This window comes from Harpia harpyja, chromosome 6, assembly GCF_026419915.1.
Source record: "Harpia harpyja isolate bHarHar1 chromosome 6, bHarHar1 primary haplotype, whole genome shotgun sequence".
Classification (NCBI taxonomy): domain Eukaryota; kingdom Metazoa; phylum Chordata; class Aves; order Accipitriformes; family Accipitridae; genus Harpia; species Harpia harpyja.
Window position 1 is genome coordinate 28,885,578 of NC_068945.1, and position 16,887 is coordinate 28,902,464.

The 16,887-nt window shown below is 46.4% G+C and overlaps 1 protein-coding gene across 1 annotated transcript in view; it reads right to left on the reverse strand.

Annotated features, from left to right (window-relative positions):
• MRTFA (myocardin related transcription factor A) overlaps window positions 1–16,887 on the reverse strand; it is a 50,275-nt gene that overhangs the window by 3,977 nt on the left and 29,411 nt on the right. The window contains exons 3-13 of the mRNA XM_052790784.1: window positions 12,561–12,616; window positions 10,302–10,377; window positions 9,482–9,643; window positions 7,848–8,023; window positions 7,230–7,385; window positions 6,466–6,716; window positions 5,935–6,106; window positions 4,542–5,657; window positions 3,218–3,361; window positions 857–1,030; window positions 387–447 (exon numbers count right to left, since the gene is read on the reverse strand). Coding sequence (XP_052646744.1) covers window positions 387–447; window positions 857–1,030; window positions 3,218–3,361; window positions 4,542–5,657; window positions 5,935–6,106; window positions 6,466–6,716; window positions 7,230–7,385; window positions 7,848–8,023; window positions 9,482–9,643; window positions 10,302–10,377; window positions 12,561–12,616 — 2,544 coding nt within the window. The remainder of the gene's footprint in view (window positions 1–386; window positions 448–856; window positions 1,031–3,217; window positions 3,362–4,541; window positions 5,658–5,934; window positions 6,107–6,465; window positions 6,717–7,229; window positions 7,386–7,847; window positions 8,024–9,481; window positions 9,644–10,301; window positions 10,378–12,560; window positions 12,617–16,887) is intronic.

Here is a 16,887-nt window from a genome sequence, read left to right on the forward strand (position 1 = left end):
AAAAGCTTGGCCGAACACCAGAAGGATCCACCGCTGACCACGCAGACCGAGCCATCACCAACCACCAACTGGGATAAGGAAACTCATCCGCTGCCTGCACTTGGCTTGCTATGGGGAGTTTTCAGCCCACCTCCGGGGAATTCCAGCTCTGTCCAGTATCACAGAAGAGATGTGCCCAGATTTGATGCAGCAGAGCCGCCGAGAAGCTTTCTATCGTACTAATGCCTGACTGACATCTCCCTCGGTGCCTTAATGACTCCTGCCAATGCTAAAGGCACTGGCAGGGCTGCAGGAGCAAAGACCTGAGCCATGACAGACTCTCCGCTCAGTGCCCTATAAATCCCCAGGCTCAAACCCAAAGAATGGGAAATGCTTTGTCTCCTTACCTCCACTTTCAATGAGAATGTCAAACAGGTCGTCCATCTGCTGGCTGGAACAGCCATTCTCCTGGGGAGAGCGAGCGCAGGATTAGCTTCCTATTTACCAGGGGAGCTTCCACCTCCAGCAACACCCTTGGCCGCTGGCTCTCCTCCCTCGCCCCAGGGATGGGACTGTTATCTAAGCAAGAATGAGCACACGGAGGCATGGCACCAGAATCCTCTGTAACCCTCGGCTGTTACTGGAGGGGAAGGTATAGTCAGCAACTGCTGTACCAACAGTCACCAGGCAGCGAGTGGCTTGGGATCTCTACCTGTGGTTTGGGGTCTGCCCCAAACCCCCCAGAAAGAATTCAGCTAGGAAGGCACAGTTGTGCCTCCATTCTCTATTAGTGGCCCAGATCAGGAATCTAAGCAGATTTTCAATGGCAACATTTCACCTGCTCTCCAAGGAAACCAGGGAGAAGAACTGCTCTCACCTGGGCCTTTGGCTGTTGCTTCATGGCCTCTTCATAGCCTGGTGGCTCTTTCATTGGGACCGAGGGAACAGGGAGAGGAGGTGGAGGAGTTCCAAAAAGCGACGTGTGCTGTTGCTGCTCCAGGTCCATCTGGGATGGGGAAGGGGCAGCAGGAGAGCCGGGCTGCGATGAGGGCTGTTTAGAATGAAGGCAGAAGGGGTGACTGGGGAAAGTCCACATCAACTCTTGTCTGACAACTGCTTTGAGAGACCATCACCCCCTCCCTTGGTGAGCGCTGCACAGAGGTCTGTGCTGCTCTGCTCCCAACAGCCTGGCTTCTTCCATGTACTCTGTGCACTATGCCCTGGCTGCAGGGGAGGAAGACAGATTTCCCCTCCAACTCACAGCTGGAAATCTTTTGCTGATTTTTCTAACACTAAAGCAACTATGCCACAAACCGCCACCGGGCTGCTCGTGGATGGGGAGAGCCTCATCTGTCCAAGTGGGGGATTCCTCTAGCACTTTGGAGAGAGAGGGCACTTCCCTTGTTGCATTCAGCCTACTCTGCGCAATATATCCAGGACCTCTCTTTTACCCATCCCCCTCTGCAGTGCCTGCTTTGGGGACACAATGAAGCTTCACTAGCAGCAAGTTTCACAGCCTGATGGTGGGCGGAGAGCACCAGCGCACTCAGCAGCACCAGAGACCTCCAAAGGAAACCCCAAGTGCTGCAGGAAGTAGTGCTTGTGACTCAGCTTTACCAGATGAATCAGCACTGAAACTGCCCATAAGAAAAGTTAAAACATGGATCAGGTCTTCGCCTCTACAGCAGTTACGCGTGATCCACACTGAAGCTTGCTCCCCTGCAGCAGTGATCCCTGGGAAGTAGCTGAATGCCAGTTCCAACACTTGTACGTGTTGATGCTCCTCCCCATCCTGTTTTCCCTGGAAAGCTGTTCGTCTGTTCTGTGACCTGCAGGTAGAGGAGCGACCCCGGGCCCCGGCCAGCAGAGCCGCTTTGGGGTCCACTGTCTTCCTGAGAGGGGCTGGAAACTGGCGTTGTGGCACAGGCCACTGGGATGTGCTGGGAGGGTACCTTTTTTTGACAAACTGGGTGAGCCAGCTTTGCCAGGAGCACCAATATTCAGGGACCTGTTGTGGAAACCGTTGGGGAAGAAGGGCTGCAGGTTTGGAGGTGCTGAGAAAGACAATATGGTGTGGGGCAGCTGCCCCGTGACCACCTGCAGACCTGGCTTCTGACCCTACAGGGAGGCAAAAGGATTAGGAGAGTCACTACAGATGCCTCCACAGCACATGAGCTAAGGGAGTCTGAGGGAAAATGTGCCTTCGTTTAACTTCTGCTTTTCCTCAAAGGTCTCCAAGCAAACTAAGGCACTGACCCTTTGCAAAGTGGATATCCCACTCTGACTGCACTAGAAATAACTCCTGTCTCCATATCCTTTCCAGGATCTGACTCAGAAGTGATCCTCCAAGCTCTAAAAACTCTTCATAATCTTTCTGTATCTTAATTACATGTTAGAGAGAGAGCTAAGTGGGCTAGAAAGGGAGGACATGCACAGCAGAGCCTCTTTACAGCCATCACCTGGAGAAGGGGTAAAGCCAGAGGTGCTCTCTTTTCTGAACAGGCATTGCACTTCACAAAGAGATGATTAACGGGTATGCTCCAAGGCACGGGAATGGAAATCACAGCATGTTCATCAGTACCAGAGAGTAAAAGGTCACATCCTTTTGCCCCTCTCAGAGCTTATATGCCACCTTCAGTAGCAGACATACTGCCTATACCACCCTCTCTCCATGCAGTAGCCACCTTTTCAGTTCAGCAGCACTCCTTCAAGAATCAGGGACACCACTGTGAACCAAGGCTGCCCACTCTGGCCTCTCATCTTTTTTAACTGATAGACAATGCTTTTTTAAAACACCAGCTGGTATTCTGCCCAGAAGCTAGTAGGCAGAAGGGCAGAAGCAGAAGGGCAGAAGCTAGCAAATTGTCAGGGTTTAGCCCCGAGCTCTTTGCTGTAAAGCCTCCACATCACTTCCAAGCGTGCCCATAGGGGAAGACCTCATGGAGACTTAGCAATCCTGAAACCTCATGCCTGATGGGCTCTCCATCACAGCTAGTTCAGCAGGAGGCAGGGGAATGGAGAGGCTATGCCAGGCACCCCTTCTGCTGCCACATTCAAGCTGAAAACCAAACACTCCGTGCAGCTGCAAGCTGTGGCAGAAGCTGCTGTGAGATCTCACTTGCTGCGATGATGGTCCCTGACCAGGATCGTGCGTGTGTGTCCCCTTCCCACCGCTGCTACAAACCCCAGCAGCAGGCAAAGAAAAACAAGGAAGAAAAGTGAGCAGGCAGTAAGCTACCTTTCTGACAGATTGGTTTAGTCCTCTGGGCTGCTGCTGCTGCAGGGGCTGCTGCTGCTGCTTCTGCGTGGGCTGCTGCGGGGTGCTTGCAGGTAGCTGACACGGTGGTTGGCTGGAAGTTTTAGTGGGCGATGATTGTACTCTCTGGAAAGAAAAGGCTATCCATGAGAAGTTATTCCCCAGACACAACATGGAGAAAGGCTTGTGTTTCTTAAAGGATTTATGAAGTTGTTTGTTCTTCCTCACTCTTTATTCTTTAGGAAATTGAGTCAATCATTCTGTTTCACCAAGCAGAGAAACCAGACTGGGGTGGGATTCAGAGTCCTAAAAGAGGAGGTAGTACCAGTCTAAATCCCTGGGCTACCCATGACATCCCTTGAGGGCTGGCAGACCTGACACAGGATTTGTCCCCTTCTGGAGCAGCAGCTGGAGCTCAGGTAAGGTACCCTGCAGTATCAAGGGTGACACTGGATGCTGATACTTAGACAGCTGCCTGGCATCTCACCTGCTACACAGCCAATGCAGCCTGCTCAGTGCCTGTCCCTGATGGTAGGCACTGCCACTTGCTCTGCAGAAGGTGCAAGAAATGTAGCAGCAGAGAATGAAAATCTTCTCTGATGCCATGGAAGATGCTGGGGTTTGACTTATGCTATAAAACCTGGGCATTATTTATCCCTTCCTGGAAGAAACACTCGGAACACTTCGGTTAAGTGCTGAGCTCATGCCAACAGGGGAATAGTAGATCATCTCCGATGAAAGACTCTGTTAACACTGAAATAGTGACATGCATTAAAACAAAGAGCAGTCAAAAAGCAAAAAGCCTGCTCCCAGAGTCTGATTTCAGCTCTTGGTAGATAAGGTGACCTATCTATCACTCTGACTATGCTCTCTCCAGTGAAGTACAAGAGGTGAAATACACTCTGCTTTTTTACTACCACAGGCATAGTTGTTCTTTCAAAAACTAGTGAAATGTGGCAGCAAACCCTCGTCCTCCAAGCCTGAGATCCTGCCTGACAAAAGGCAGAACCATGGGTTTGGAAGAATGCTGAACAGCCTGTGATGCACACAGTCAATCATGCATTGCTGTACGCAGTTCATCATTGTCAAACTCCAGTCTTTTTGCTGAAGATCTGCTTACACTGCTCTGTTTTACAAAGCCATGATCTACCAGCCATCGTAGCAAGCAACTCAGCCATTTTAGTATTTACTGCGTTGAATTTCCACCGCGTTAAGTCATCCTACGGTAACCTGAACCACAGGAGCAGGAAGAGGGAGAGAGGAACCCAACTGCCTGCAGCAGGGATGTGATCTAACCCTTGCCTACCTGCAAGGCCAGGCAGCTACTCCCTGCCTTCCCGTGGGGCGAGAGGCCCTGCCTCTCGGCGCTCTGCTTGGTCACGGTGAGGACGATGTGGGTCCCTGTGGAGTCGGTGATGAGGGTGGGGGGAGGGCTGCCCTTGATGAGGTCGCTCAGGGCGCTCCCTTGCTGGCCAAGGAAAAGCCGCGGGCTGTGGGACTGGCACGGCGGCTCTGCTTCCACGGCTGGCACCTCCTGCTTCACCATCATGGCTTTCTTTGGCACTGGGCTTGGATTCGAAGTGTCCATTTGGCTAGCGGTTGGTGCAGGGCTGAATTGGTCTGTTTGGCCACTGGATTGCTTTGCAGACTGGCAGCTCAGGAAACCGTTTTCACTCTTGACCTGGGTGCCAAATGCTACTGGGTTAGAGGCAAGGGCTGTTCCTTCTCCTGCAGCCGCTGGGGCCGGTAGTGACTGCTGAGAGCGCTTCTCCTGCTCTAGCTGTAGCCTAAGCATCTCAACCAGCTGCTGCTTCTGCTTCAGCATGCGGGTGAGTTCCTCGATCTGCTTGTCCTTCTCCTGCAGCATCTGGTCTTTGTCCCTAACTTCTGCATCTCTGCTGTTACCAGTGCTACACCGCTCTGACCGGGGTGCTGCATTTACACTGCAGGAGGCAAACTTGGAGTTTTCTTCCTTCACCAGGAACTGCACTGGAGACGCCTGCAAGGTGAGCTGGGTCAGGGGTGAAGTCACCATCTCTCCAAAGGTGTCTCCGGTGGCCGAGTTCTCGTCCCCTGTGCTCATTTGTGAGCGCTCAGAAGGAGTTGGAGAAACAGGAGGAGTCGAGCCTGTGCTGCCAAACTTCATCATGCCACCACCGGTGACTGTGGCCACAACTACTTCTGCTGGTGCAATGCCAGTGGTGACCAGGGCTGGCCCTGTGCTCAGCCTGGCAGCTGGGAAGGCTACCACCACTTCGGCAGCTTTTGGGAGGATGGCTGCTGTGCTGGGCTTGGGAGTGGGGGTTGTTTGGCCAGCTGCACCGTTCTGCTCTTGGTAAACTCGGAGACGCTCAATCAGGTCCGTCTTTGTGCCCGAGACAGGCAAGGCCCTCAACTTCAGCTCTTGCTTCAGCTCTGCTACCTGGTATGTGGAAAAACAGAGGGCAGCATTAAGAGAACGTACACTCTAACCACAACAACTATTAACAGCTACCAGAGCCATGGGGCAAAGGACTAAACTGACCCTCCTGCAGGCCAACAAACCTGCACCTCAGGTATGGACTGCAGGGTAGCAATACCAGCTGCTATCACTAACTCCTGTCAGTCCACCTCAGCCCTGCTCTGGGGCAGCAACATCATTCAGTAGTGCCCTCTGAGAATGGCAAAAAAGGGGCTGTGCAGCTTCACAGGACATTTACCTTCATCTCATCTAGGTTGGCAGGGAGAGGGCCAGGCTTGCCCACTGCAGCATTACTGTTTTGTCGCATCAGCCCACTGGAACCAGAGGATACTGAAGATGTGCTGCTGACTGTGGCAGAGAGATTGCGTACAGCAGGGGCATTGCCACCACTCTGCTGCTCTCCTGGAGGCCTGCAGGGAACAAAAAACCACAGGCATCAAAACCAAGGTGGAAAGGCACCGGAGGCCCTCAGTGTCAACAATCATGTACGTTCAGAAACGTCTGGGTCACTAGCGTCACTATAGACATTGAAGCACACCAATGCCTTTGACTATATCCATGCCCCTTACTCTGCCAACCAACTCACTTCAGCTGCTTTTGTCTGATCCATCTGACAGACACCAGCCCTTTTTGAGGCCCACTGTAATCTAACAAGATTGAGTGCGTTACACCCAATCACCACACCTCACACCCAGAACACAAAGTCTCTGATAACAGTAGTGGGGAAGCAAGTGCTTCCTAAGAGAGAGCTGCCATTTAGGACCCATACTTTGGTGGGGCTGGCAGGATGGTCTGATAGTTGTAGTGCTGCTGCTGCTGGTTGAGGATCTGAAGCTGGAGAAAGAGCTGCTGCTGCTGCAGTATTTTGGCATAGGATGAATCCATGGGAGGAGCTCCCTTGTCCTGCTTTTGGTCCGGGGGAATATACTGATGATATTTAAGCTTCTTGACTTTCGGCTTCAACTCCTTGGCTTTTTTACTGCGCTGAGACTTCTCACTAGCAGACTTGGGCTGGCTTTGCTATTTAGAAGAAAAGGAGGAAGCAAGTGAGAATGGAAACACTGAAATAACGTAACACCTTATGTAAACCAGAACACACACTGGGATTTTCATTTCAAAATTCTCCAGATTTGACCTCAGGGTCTTTCCATGCTTCTCTAACTCAGGCAACAGCACAGCACCCGCAGCAGCTTACACTGCACTGTAATGCAGGTCACCTTTCCCAGCACACCAGATCACTTGCTCATCCAGTGCAGACTCACTGAGTCTAATTATGGATAACGCTGATTGTTTCAAAACATTTTGCATTCAGGATCCATTTTACATCATGGACGAATCCAAGACGAATACATCATGGAACAGAAAAACCTATTAAATATGTTACAACTAGTGTCAGAGGAAGACACTAGTGAGAAATAAGCTTTCCTTCCTTTGCATCTGTTAACACAATACTTCCAACTCCAAACTTTCTTCAGGGTAACCATCTTATCTTCCTTCAGACTACAATGACAAAGAAATCACCCAAAATAGTACCTTAATGAGTGTTGGTGGGGGCTTGGCAGCAGTAAGAGCCGCTCCATTGGTAAGACTAGGGGGCAGAAGAGGAGGAGGTGGCAGAGGCGGGGGTGGCTGTTCAGGTAGGAAAAGTGTTTCGCTGGAGTCTGCACTAATCTGCAGTTGGGATGTACCCTGCAGGGACAGAAAAAGGCATAATGAATACACATACGAGGAGGGGAACAGTTTAACAGAGTGCAGGAAATGTCCACTTACAGGGAAGCAGCACAGGTTTCAAGTCATTAATTAGACTCCTTTAACCCACTGCTTCAGTTGTCCCTGAGAAGCAGCACTTCTCAGGGCAGAAAAGGAATCAAAATCCCACACCCGTATCACCCAGCTTTGCCTGCCAGAATCAGTCGCACACAGGCTGTATCACCAAGTAATGACTGCCCCCCTTCCCCACATGGCACCACTATGGGGGCTTCTGAATAACCAGAGGACTTCACCAACATCACACAGAGCTAAGACCCCTTGTGAAATCTCACAGACTATACCTTTTAAGGATCCCTCGGTCTCACTTTTTAGGATCCTCTGCCACAAATCAGCAGTAGCTGTGAAGCTCCAACGCACTGCAGGAGGCCACCACATTCTCACCTGAGCTAGTGATGTGCCAGTGGTGCTAGGGAGAGGCTCACAAATCCGGGAGTCCATCGGCGATGGGACAGACCCCTGGGACTCATGGCTGGCTGGCTGTTCTGGGGAGAGGGCATCACTGCTGTCCTCATCAAAGGAGGAATTGTCTGCAACCTTTGGGTAGTTCACCTGTCCAACTGAAAACACAAAACATCAACTGTGGTCTTTAAAGTGGAATAAGAAATTATTTCACTTGACACTAGATGTTTCACAAAGATAATGAAGGCATGGAGATAGTTGTGTCTGAGTTGTGCTTAAAACACCAACTAAAAATGAGAGAACAGAGCCCAAACTGGATCAGTTTTAAGTGTTTACATTCATCTCTGCTGTCAGTAGAATAAAATGATGCAGACTGGGGTGAGCCATTTCCCTTGCTTCTTAGCCAGACAGGATTAGGAAGTATAACAATTGCTACTTAACTCTCCCCAAACCCAGATCTGTGGCATGGCTTATTTGATTATCATCTGGCACTGAGGAAGAAGGTGGTTAGACAGTGTAAGATTGAGTCATGGTTCCTTTGGTGTTCATCCTGTGTGGTGGAAGGTAGATCCCTCTTCCAGACAGAAGCCCAGATTGTCCTCTGGTCTTACAAGCAACGAGGGCTATGGATTAAGTGGTGGTCCTGACTGGTATTAGCATTTCATTCTACATACATGTCCAGTAGATAAATTCACGTGAGTGTATATTTGTAATGTACTAATGTTTTTTAGATTACATTATCTCAAATTAATCCTGGTAAGCAGGAAAATACTATCATTTGCACCTAACATAAAAGCCACAGAAATCCAGAGAGATGTACTTCGCTCAGTCAGAAGACAGCCACATCTCTAATACTCCAGTTCACAAGTTCACTCTTTCTCTTCCTCAACCACTTCTTGTGCAATAGTGAAGCCAGGCTCTCCCACAACACTGTCCTTTTCCTTTTTCTTGAAAGTATTCTGTCTTCCTCACAGTTGTGTCCCATTTGTCTTTAAAGTAGCTGTGCATGTTTCAGGGGATGAATAACCACAGACGCACACAGACAGCTCAGTCTGGGGAGACTGGAAAAGAGCACTGCTGAGGCAGTGGGAAGGCTATTCCTCAGCATTCCTTTCAGCCCTTGGAATGGCACTGGCATGATTTACATCTGTTCTGGTTTATTTTTAAAGGGGTTGAATCCTCTGAAGTTTTTAAGTTCACAGACAGCTTTTGTTTCATCACACCTGTTTATATTCTGTCTCCTCTCCCTGATCTGAGTAAGTCAGTGGGTTCTCCCTGACCAAGGTTGCTGACATGTTATACCGAGAGACGGATTTTTAAGGAGAGAATCTAGGGAATGCAATCTTCAACAGTCTTTCAAGTCTTTAGGGTATGCAATTGCTTTCACGTTATTCTGGGATATCCATACTCCCTAGAATTTAATGTCTCCGTAGCACTATCTGGGGCAGAGGGAGTTCTGCTTTTCAGAATCCTTGGGGCTGAAAGCTTGTGATTCTGAGACAGGAAAACAAGACCAACCAGGGGATTGCACTCTCTTAGACAGGCAGGTGAATTGATATGAAATCACAGCCACCTGTGGGAAATGCCCTCAACATTAGATCCTCCTCTGGCCTTACCAATAATGGCTTCCTTCAGGCTCGATTCCACAGGCAAGATGTTCTTCTCCACCAGCTCCATGGGACCTGGCCTCTGCGCTATCTTCTCATTGAGGTCATCTGCCAGTCTGGCTCTCTTTAGCTTCAGCTGCTTAGCCTGCAAGGAGGGTTCAGCTGAGGTCTCTGTTTGGGGGGAAGTAAATAACATGGCATCAATCCAGCAGTGGTCAACCAATGCACTTCAGCAGTATTTTACTTCTATTCAAAAAGGTAACTGTAGATAACAGTAGGTAACTGTACAGAAAAATAGTTGCAGATAACAATAGGTAACTGTGCACTATAAAGATATTATTTATATTTAAGTTACAAAGATAACTACAGTAGCCCTTGTGACTCTAGAATAGGACAAATTCACTGTTCTCAAACTGATGTCACCCAATTCTCCTTCATCTTTTCCCTTTCATTGGTGTCCAAAGATGCGGTGCTCAGCAGCAGCGCAGTACTCCCTCTCTGAAACTGAGGTGCTTACTAATTAGACCAAATCTGCCTCACTCCCTCCTGGATATTTTACAGTGTCTTCCCTTAGTAGAAGAGCAATCCATGGTCACCCTGTTTCTTTGTTGCTCAGCTACACAAAACTGCACAATTTGAGTTCACATAACAGATTCTTCTGAGAATCTCCATGCATGCAGTTGAATCCCTCCCGCGAAATCATGCATGATCTTCTGCCCACTCCAACTGAAAGAAAGACGTAGGGTTCAGAGGCAAAATAGAAAGCTGTTAAGTAAGTAATTACGATAAAGTTTATTGTTGATGTTTTCCTATTTAGCATGTGCCATACCTTCCAGAATGTGCATCCTAACCAGCTCTGATCTCTCTGGCCGGGACCGGATTTTCCGTTTCAGATAGTCCTCTGTCTGCAGCAAAAATAGACAAGCAAGAATCAATTTCAGTTGATCAGACACAGGAGCAAGGTAAACTTGGACAGCACAAACAAGAGAAACAACCATCTTTGGTTGTTACTGAGATCTAAATAAACACAGAGCAGAGAAGGGGCATATCTTCTGTCCCAGAGCACCCAGAGAATGAGCTTATGCTAAAGATGACCTTCTACTGTAATCGCCTCAGTCTAACTGTGCACTGCTGCCCCACAGAACAGAAACTGGAAGGGACTTCCTCAAGAGCTGAAGCCCTCTCTTCCCCTTTTATGCAACAACACTAACTTGTGTCATGGTGAAATTCAAGACATTTCTTTTTACATTGAAGATAAATGCACTGGTTCCATTGTTCACAGCAAATACTTTCATATACTGTTGGCATTCAGGGCTGACTTGTGGTTTGGGCTTATTTTATTTGTTTAAAGTTATGTTATTTGTTAAGCTAAAGACCCCATGTAGTCCCTTGGCAGGCAGAATCTAAATGCTATGACAAGACTCATTTCATTTCCAGAGCTGCTTTTAGCTCTGTCTTTGGAGAATGCACTACAGACCAATGTACAGAGATGACCCTGTCGGGGCTGAGCACGTTACCCTTTACACAGCCCAGGAATGGGAATCTGGGAACAGTGGCTAACAGACTGGTAAGTATTGGTCATCAGGACGGGCCTTCAGAGAAAATAAAGTCAATCAGAAAACTGCACCATACTTGCTCAATTGCCCACACTAGAATATTAACTTAATAATAAGGTTTAAAATAAAAAAAAAAAAAGAGGAGGAAAAAGCCTTTAGGACATTGGTCTTAATGCAAAGTCCACTGTTCCAATCCTTCCACAGTTTAAAGTGCTAACACTCCCTTACAGGTTTTAATCACAGCTGTTATTTTTTTACTTATGTTGCTTTCACTTTTAAAACAAAACTTAGCCCAGCAGTCATAACAGGTTTTATTCCCCTGTAGGCTAATCAGAAAAAAAAATATCCCCAGAGACCTTTTGAGGAACAGAAATCATCAAGAAACCCCCCAGTTAGCAAAGGTGCTGCATGAATTGTGATGCTTGGCTTCCTCTTTCTATAGAGCCAGAAATCTGTGTGATTTCAGTGTTACAAGATTTGGGGGAGGATCCTCTCTATTAAATTTTCAATTTCTAATGTACTGGATAAACAAGTGCACATGCAGGTAACAGAGAAACCATACACTTTCCTCAAAGGTGGCATGAGCTCCACATGTGTCCTGGTTTCAGCTGGGACAGAGTTAATTTTCTTTCTAGTAGCTGCTATAGTGTTGCGTTTTGGATTCAGTATGAGAAGAATGTCGATAACACACTGGTGTTTTCAGTTGTTGCTAAGTAGTGTTTAGACTAAGTCAAGGATTTTTCAGCTTCTCATGCCCAGCCAGCAAGAAGGCTGGAGGGGCACAAGAAGCTGGGAGGGAGCATGGCCAGGACAGCTGACCCAAACTGGCCAAAGGGGTATTCCATACCATGTGATGTCATGCCCAGTATATAAACTGGGGGGAGGTGGCCTGGGAGGGGATTGCTGCTCAGGAACTAACTGGGCATCGGTCAGTGAGTGGTGAGCAACTGCACTGTGCATCACTTGTTTTGTATATTTCTACCCTATTATTATTGTCATTTTATTATTGTTATTATTATCATTATTAGTTTCTTCCTTACTGTTCTATTAAACTGTTCTTATCTCAACCCACGAGTTTTATTTTTTTTTTCCCTGATTCTCTCCCCCATCCCACTGGGTGGGGGGGAAGTCAGCGAGCAGCTGCATGGTGCTTAGTTGCTGGCTGGGGTGAAACCACAACAACATGATAGGAGCATTTAAGGGCAAAACAGACACCACAAAAATAAAAATGTAAAGTATATGGACAGTGGGGAAGAAGAATATCAGTGACTTCCAGAAATAAGTTTCCAGGGGAAATCCAGGCACCGTATTAAATAGTTTTTTAGGCACAACTAGTTCATTCAGGGTTAACTACCACCACATACAAGCTAAACAACACCCCATCCAATACATCTCTGACTACACAGCGCTGTATTACATCCAGAATCTGAACGATTCCCTTCTGCATCTCATTAACAGCTACACGATGCCCAGAACATAAGACATACTACTCCTGACTTCCCCAAAACATTAAAGACAATATTGCATCTTACCCTGGCCCGCTCCAAACTCCTTCTTTGTTCATGAAATGCAGCTGGACTTTTCAGAGCTGTTGAGAGGAAAACATGTAGAGAATGAATTAGAATGATGGAAGTTCTCTCGCTGCACGTCCCTTCAGGCCAACTAAGTTAACAGCAACTGCCTCCTGCATCTTTCAGCACACTGGACCAGATCTGCAGCTGGTGTAAAGCAATGTGAATTGCCATACTCCATTTGACAGCACAGGAGCTACAGGAACTAACCTGGACTTTTTGTGGGCCACTGAGAAGACTAATATGGGTACACTTCTAGTGAAACTTACCACTATTCACAAAGTTGGGTCCAAGAACGAGAGTCAAAACCAGCCCCCCAACAAATGTCTTTTACAAGCTTCAACATAGAGTAAGATATCCAGGACCCTTAAGTAAGGGAATGGCACTGAAACATTGAAGAGATACATGAAATGGTTGGAAGGATGGGGGAGGATCCTAATGAACTGTAAATCCTCTTTACTACCTTTTAATGTCAAAGGAAGCTGCAAGTCTTTCCTTAATCCACACCTGTGTTTTGTGTACATGCAAGGGCTGGCTGCAAATTCTGCAGGTCCACAGGACGTATATATTGCTCCATGTAAGAGAAACTATCATAAGAACAGGAAAGTACATCTGTCTGTTGACAGAAAACCAAGACTTGAGGAATTAACAGCAGTTCTCCATATAACAGACCTCCTCGCCCCCTCGGGCCCAGTCTAAAACCAGAGCCAAAACGGATCGTGTTTCAAGAAACTGATCCTCTGCTGTCCAGGACCATACTAACCCTGGAGGAATCTCTCACTCTGCCTGGCTCCTCTGGAGCACACAAAGCTCAGTCCCACAGTAAAACTGCAGAAAGAGGGTGACAACGGTAAGTGTCACTAGCTCCTCACAGTTTTCCCGAATCCACAAGTAGCTTGTTTTTTAAAACAATCACATTGTGGCTTGTATTCAGAAGGGAAGGGAACATGATAATTTCTTTTCATATTTCTGAAATACTCATATTTAAAACTGCCTGGTGAAGTTTCTGAATTACCATCAAGCTAAACGGCAAAGTTAAAAAACTTCAGCTTTAGAGATAAGTTTCAAGTCTTTTGAAGACAGAAATCTAAACTTGTACAGTTAGTAACTGCAACGTATTGCATCTAGGTCCTATGAAATATAGTCTCCTCATATTATTTTTCACTTAAGGCCAATGATTAAATATTTCTCAAATGTAACTTCATAATGAAATCTCAAAAGACTGTTAAAAAATAAAAGCCCTTGTGTAAATGCAATGTGAGAAACCTCTTCTAATGCATGTGCAGACTTCTAAACTCTTTCCTACAGAATAAAATGGAGTAGCCAAAGACAAAGTGTCAAGGCAGGTACATGTTCTGCAAAATATAGATGGAGTCCCTCTAGGTTCACATCAATGAGGTAAAAAGTAGAATTTAGTCTGTATGCCAGGAATTCTGAACGCACCAGGGCATCATAGATGGGATTCAGACTACGGAAGTGAATGAAGAATGATTGTAGAATAAATTAACAATAATTGAAAACTAACCACAGAGAGTGAGTATACAGACCACTGCAACGATGGGATTAAAAATAGTTTTATACAATCTGGTTATGGAAAGAAATCACCAGAGAAAGTTACGCAAGCTGTGAAATGGGAGTGCACTGATTGCACTTTGGAATATGCCAAAGTAAGGGTAGAGAGATGTGGTTTTGCAATAACTGCAAAAATAATACAAAAAACTTCACTGGCTAGCTGAGACGTCAACTCCTGGTCAGTCTGACCATCAGACATTGATGAAGAGCAAGCAACAAATAATACTGGGAAATACTCTTTTCAAGCCGCATGAACTGCTTGTGAAATATGCACATGCTTGAACTTAAACATGCATTTCTTTCATTGTAGGCATATCACAGAAAAGTAAAATAAAAGTTCAGGTACACTTGGGCAAAGTCACTGTGCAATATATAAGTCAGTATAAAAATCCACCCTGGAGACAAGCGAAGCAGGCCTCACTGGAGTCTTCAAAAGCTCTCTTCCACTGGAATGCGCAGGCACAGCAGTAATTCTTTACTCTCCCCTTCCTGCCTACCTCTGCTGTCAGTAAGAGGCAGCACATGAACTTTAAGTGACATTTCCCTGACCATAGCAAATGGTCAGGAAAGTCAACTGCAGGAGTTCAGCTGATGTCACAGGTAGTCCAGGAAAATTCTTGCATACAGAAGAACAAAGCAAGAAAAGAATCCCTGAGCAAAAAAAAAAGAAAACCCCTCCCCTCAAACACATAGACATTAAATAGTAAGTAATGCAAAACTGCTACAGGAAGAATCTTATAAAGAACAATTTCAGTCTCTCATGACTAGTCCTCTGGAAACAAGCACCGGGTTGTAGCTCTCTGGGCTGGCAACATGACAGAGAACTTCATATTCGACCTCTGAAAATGTCAAGAGGGCACAAATCCTTCACTGCTTCCCTCAGCAATCTAGGATGGGGCTGACACGTCAGAGGAGAGTATCCATTGTAAAATCATACTGCATTCGAAGTTAACTAAGCCTTGCACATTTTTCTGGCTTTGAAATGACTACATAGCCCAGAGCTGTGGAGAAACTCTGTTAACCTTACTATAGCAAATGAAAAAAAAAAAAAAAAAATCCTGTGAAGAACTCTGAAGCAGTAAGGCTCTGGGCAAGCTCTATAGGAGACCCACAGTGCAGATATGCTTTTTCCAGCTCCTACCATTGCCCTTCCCAGCCACTTGGCACTGACCCCTGCAAAACTATGCCTGCCCCCGTACCCTTCTGGCTTGCTCACCCGAGTGCTGCTTTATCCATTCCACTCATAATTACCCATATTGACAAAGCTCTACTGTTCTCAGCCATATCAGCTATTCTGGCTCATTCTGACGGTGCACGCAAATGAACAGCTTGGCTGGTGGAGCAGAAGCAGTGGTAACCAGGTAGGCATGGGGCAGCACTTCTATCGCTGACACAGGATTCATGTCCACAGCCCTTTGTGCCTGAAGCAGCAGATATAACCACAGAAAACAGGGATGAAGAAACTCCAATCACCTAATGCTTTCTGACTGCTCCGGCTGGATAAAATATACTAAACTATTCCTTACAGTAGTTTGTCTAACCTGTTCTTGAAGACCTCTCATGAAAAAATGCAGTATTATTGCAGAGAAATTATCCCAGTGCATAGAAGTCCTTACTGTTTAAAAAACTTTCCGAATGTCTAACTTACATTTCCCTTCCTATAATTTATACTCATTATTCCCTGCCTTACCTGCAATCATTACAGAGAAGAATTTATTCTCTTCCTCTTTGCATCTATCCCCATATATTTGAAAACTTTGGTTTTCCTCCAGTCTTCTGTTATATAAAATGACCAAAGCCAGTTGGTTCAACCTTCCTTTATAGATAACATTTTCCAGACCTTTGCTTGTTTACTCTCTTTTGGACTCCTTCCATTTGATCTGCATTTTTCTTTAAGTATAGTGTCTGAAATTGGGTATATATTCCAGCCTAGGCTTTATCAGCTTTTAAAGAGCTAAATGATTATTAAATAACACTTCTCAGCTTTATGTCCTAGCCGCTTTGCCTTTTTTGTGTACATAAAATGCATAACATGTTCACTTGTGCTTGGCTCACAAACCATGAAAGGTCTCCAGTCCTCTTCTGCAGAGCTGCTATATAGCCAGCCATTCTCCATCCCCAATTCATGCCACTGACTAGACATACCAAAATGTAGAAACTCTGCATTTTTCTTTGGTTTTGTCCTGTACTTCTCAGCTTCTCCAAATACTCAGTCCCAATCCTGTCCTTCTCCCAGCCTAACCTGCAAGCTTAATAAATACGCACAGTTCCCTTGTTTACATCAAATTACTGAAAATACTGAATAGTATCAGACACTGACCTTCTCCATCCCCACTCCACCCAAAAGCCCTGCTCAACACATCCTCCCAATCTGACACCAAGCCTTTATTCCAATACTGTTCTCTCACCAGTTGCATATGCAGCTTCAAGTAGTCCCAGCTTGCTTACAAAAACGTCAGGCGAGCAAGCACACGTCAAGCACCTTACTAAACCCAGTAAGTGCAAAAAGGCATTTAACATCCTGACTTCCTGGGGAGGCAGTTCAAAAATTATTTAGTCTGGTGGTAGGTCCAGCTTAAGCTTTTTCCCCCTTCCCCATGTCCCACACATTTCTGCCTTGCCATTGATGCTCTAATTGTATTTGTACTGCACAGGGAGCTGTACTAGGGAACTGTCACCATAAAGTAACTCCAGCACCTCCCCATGACACTTGCCC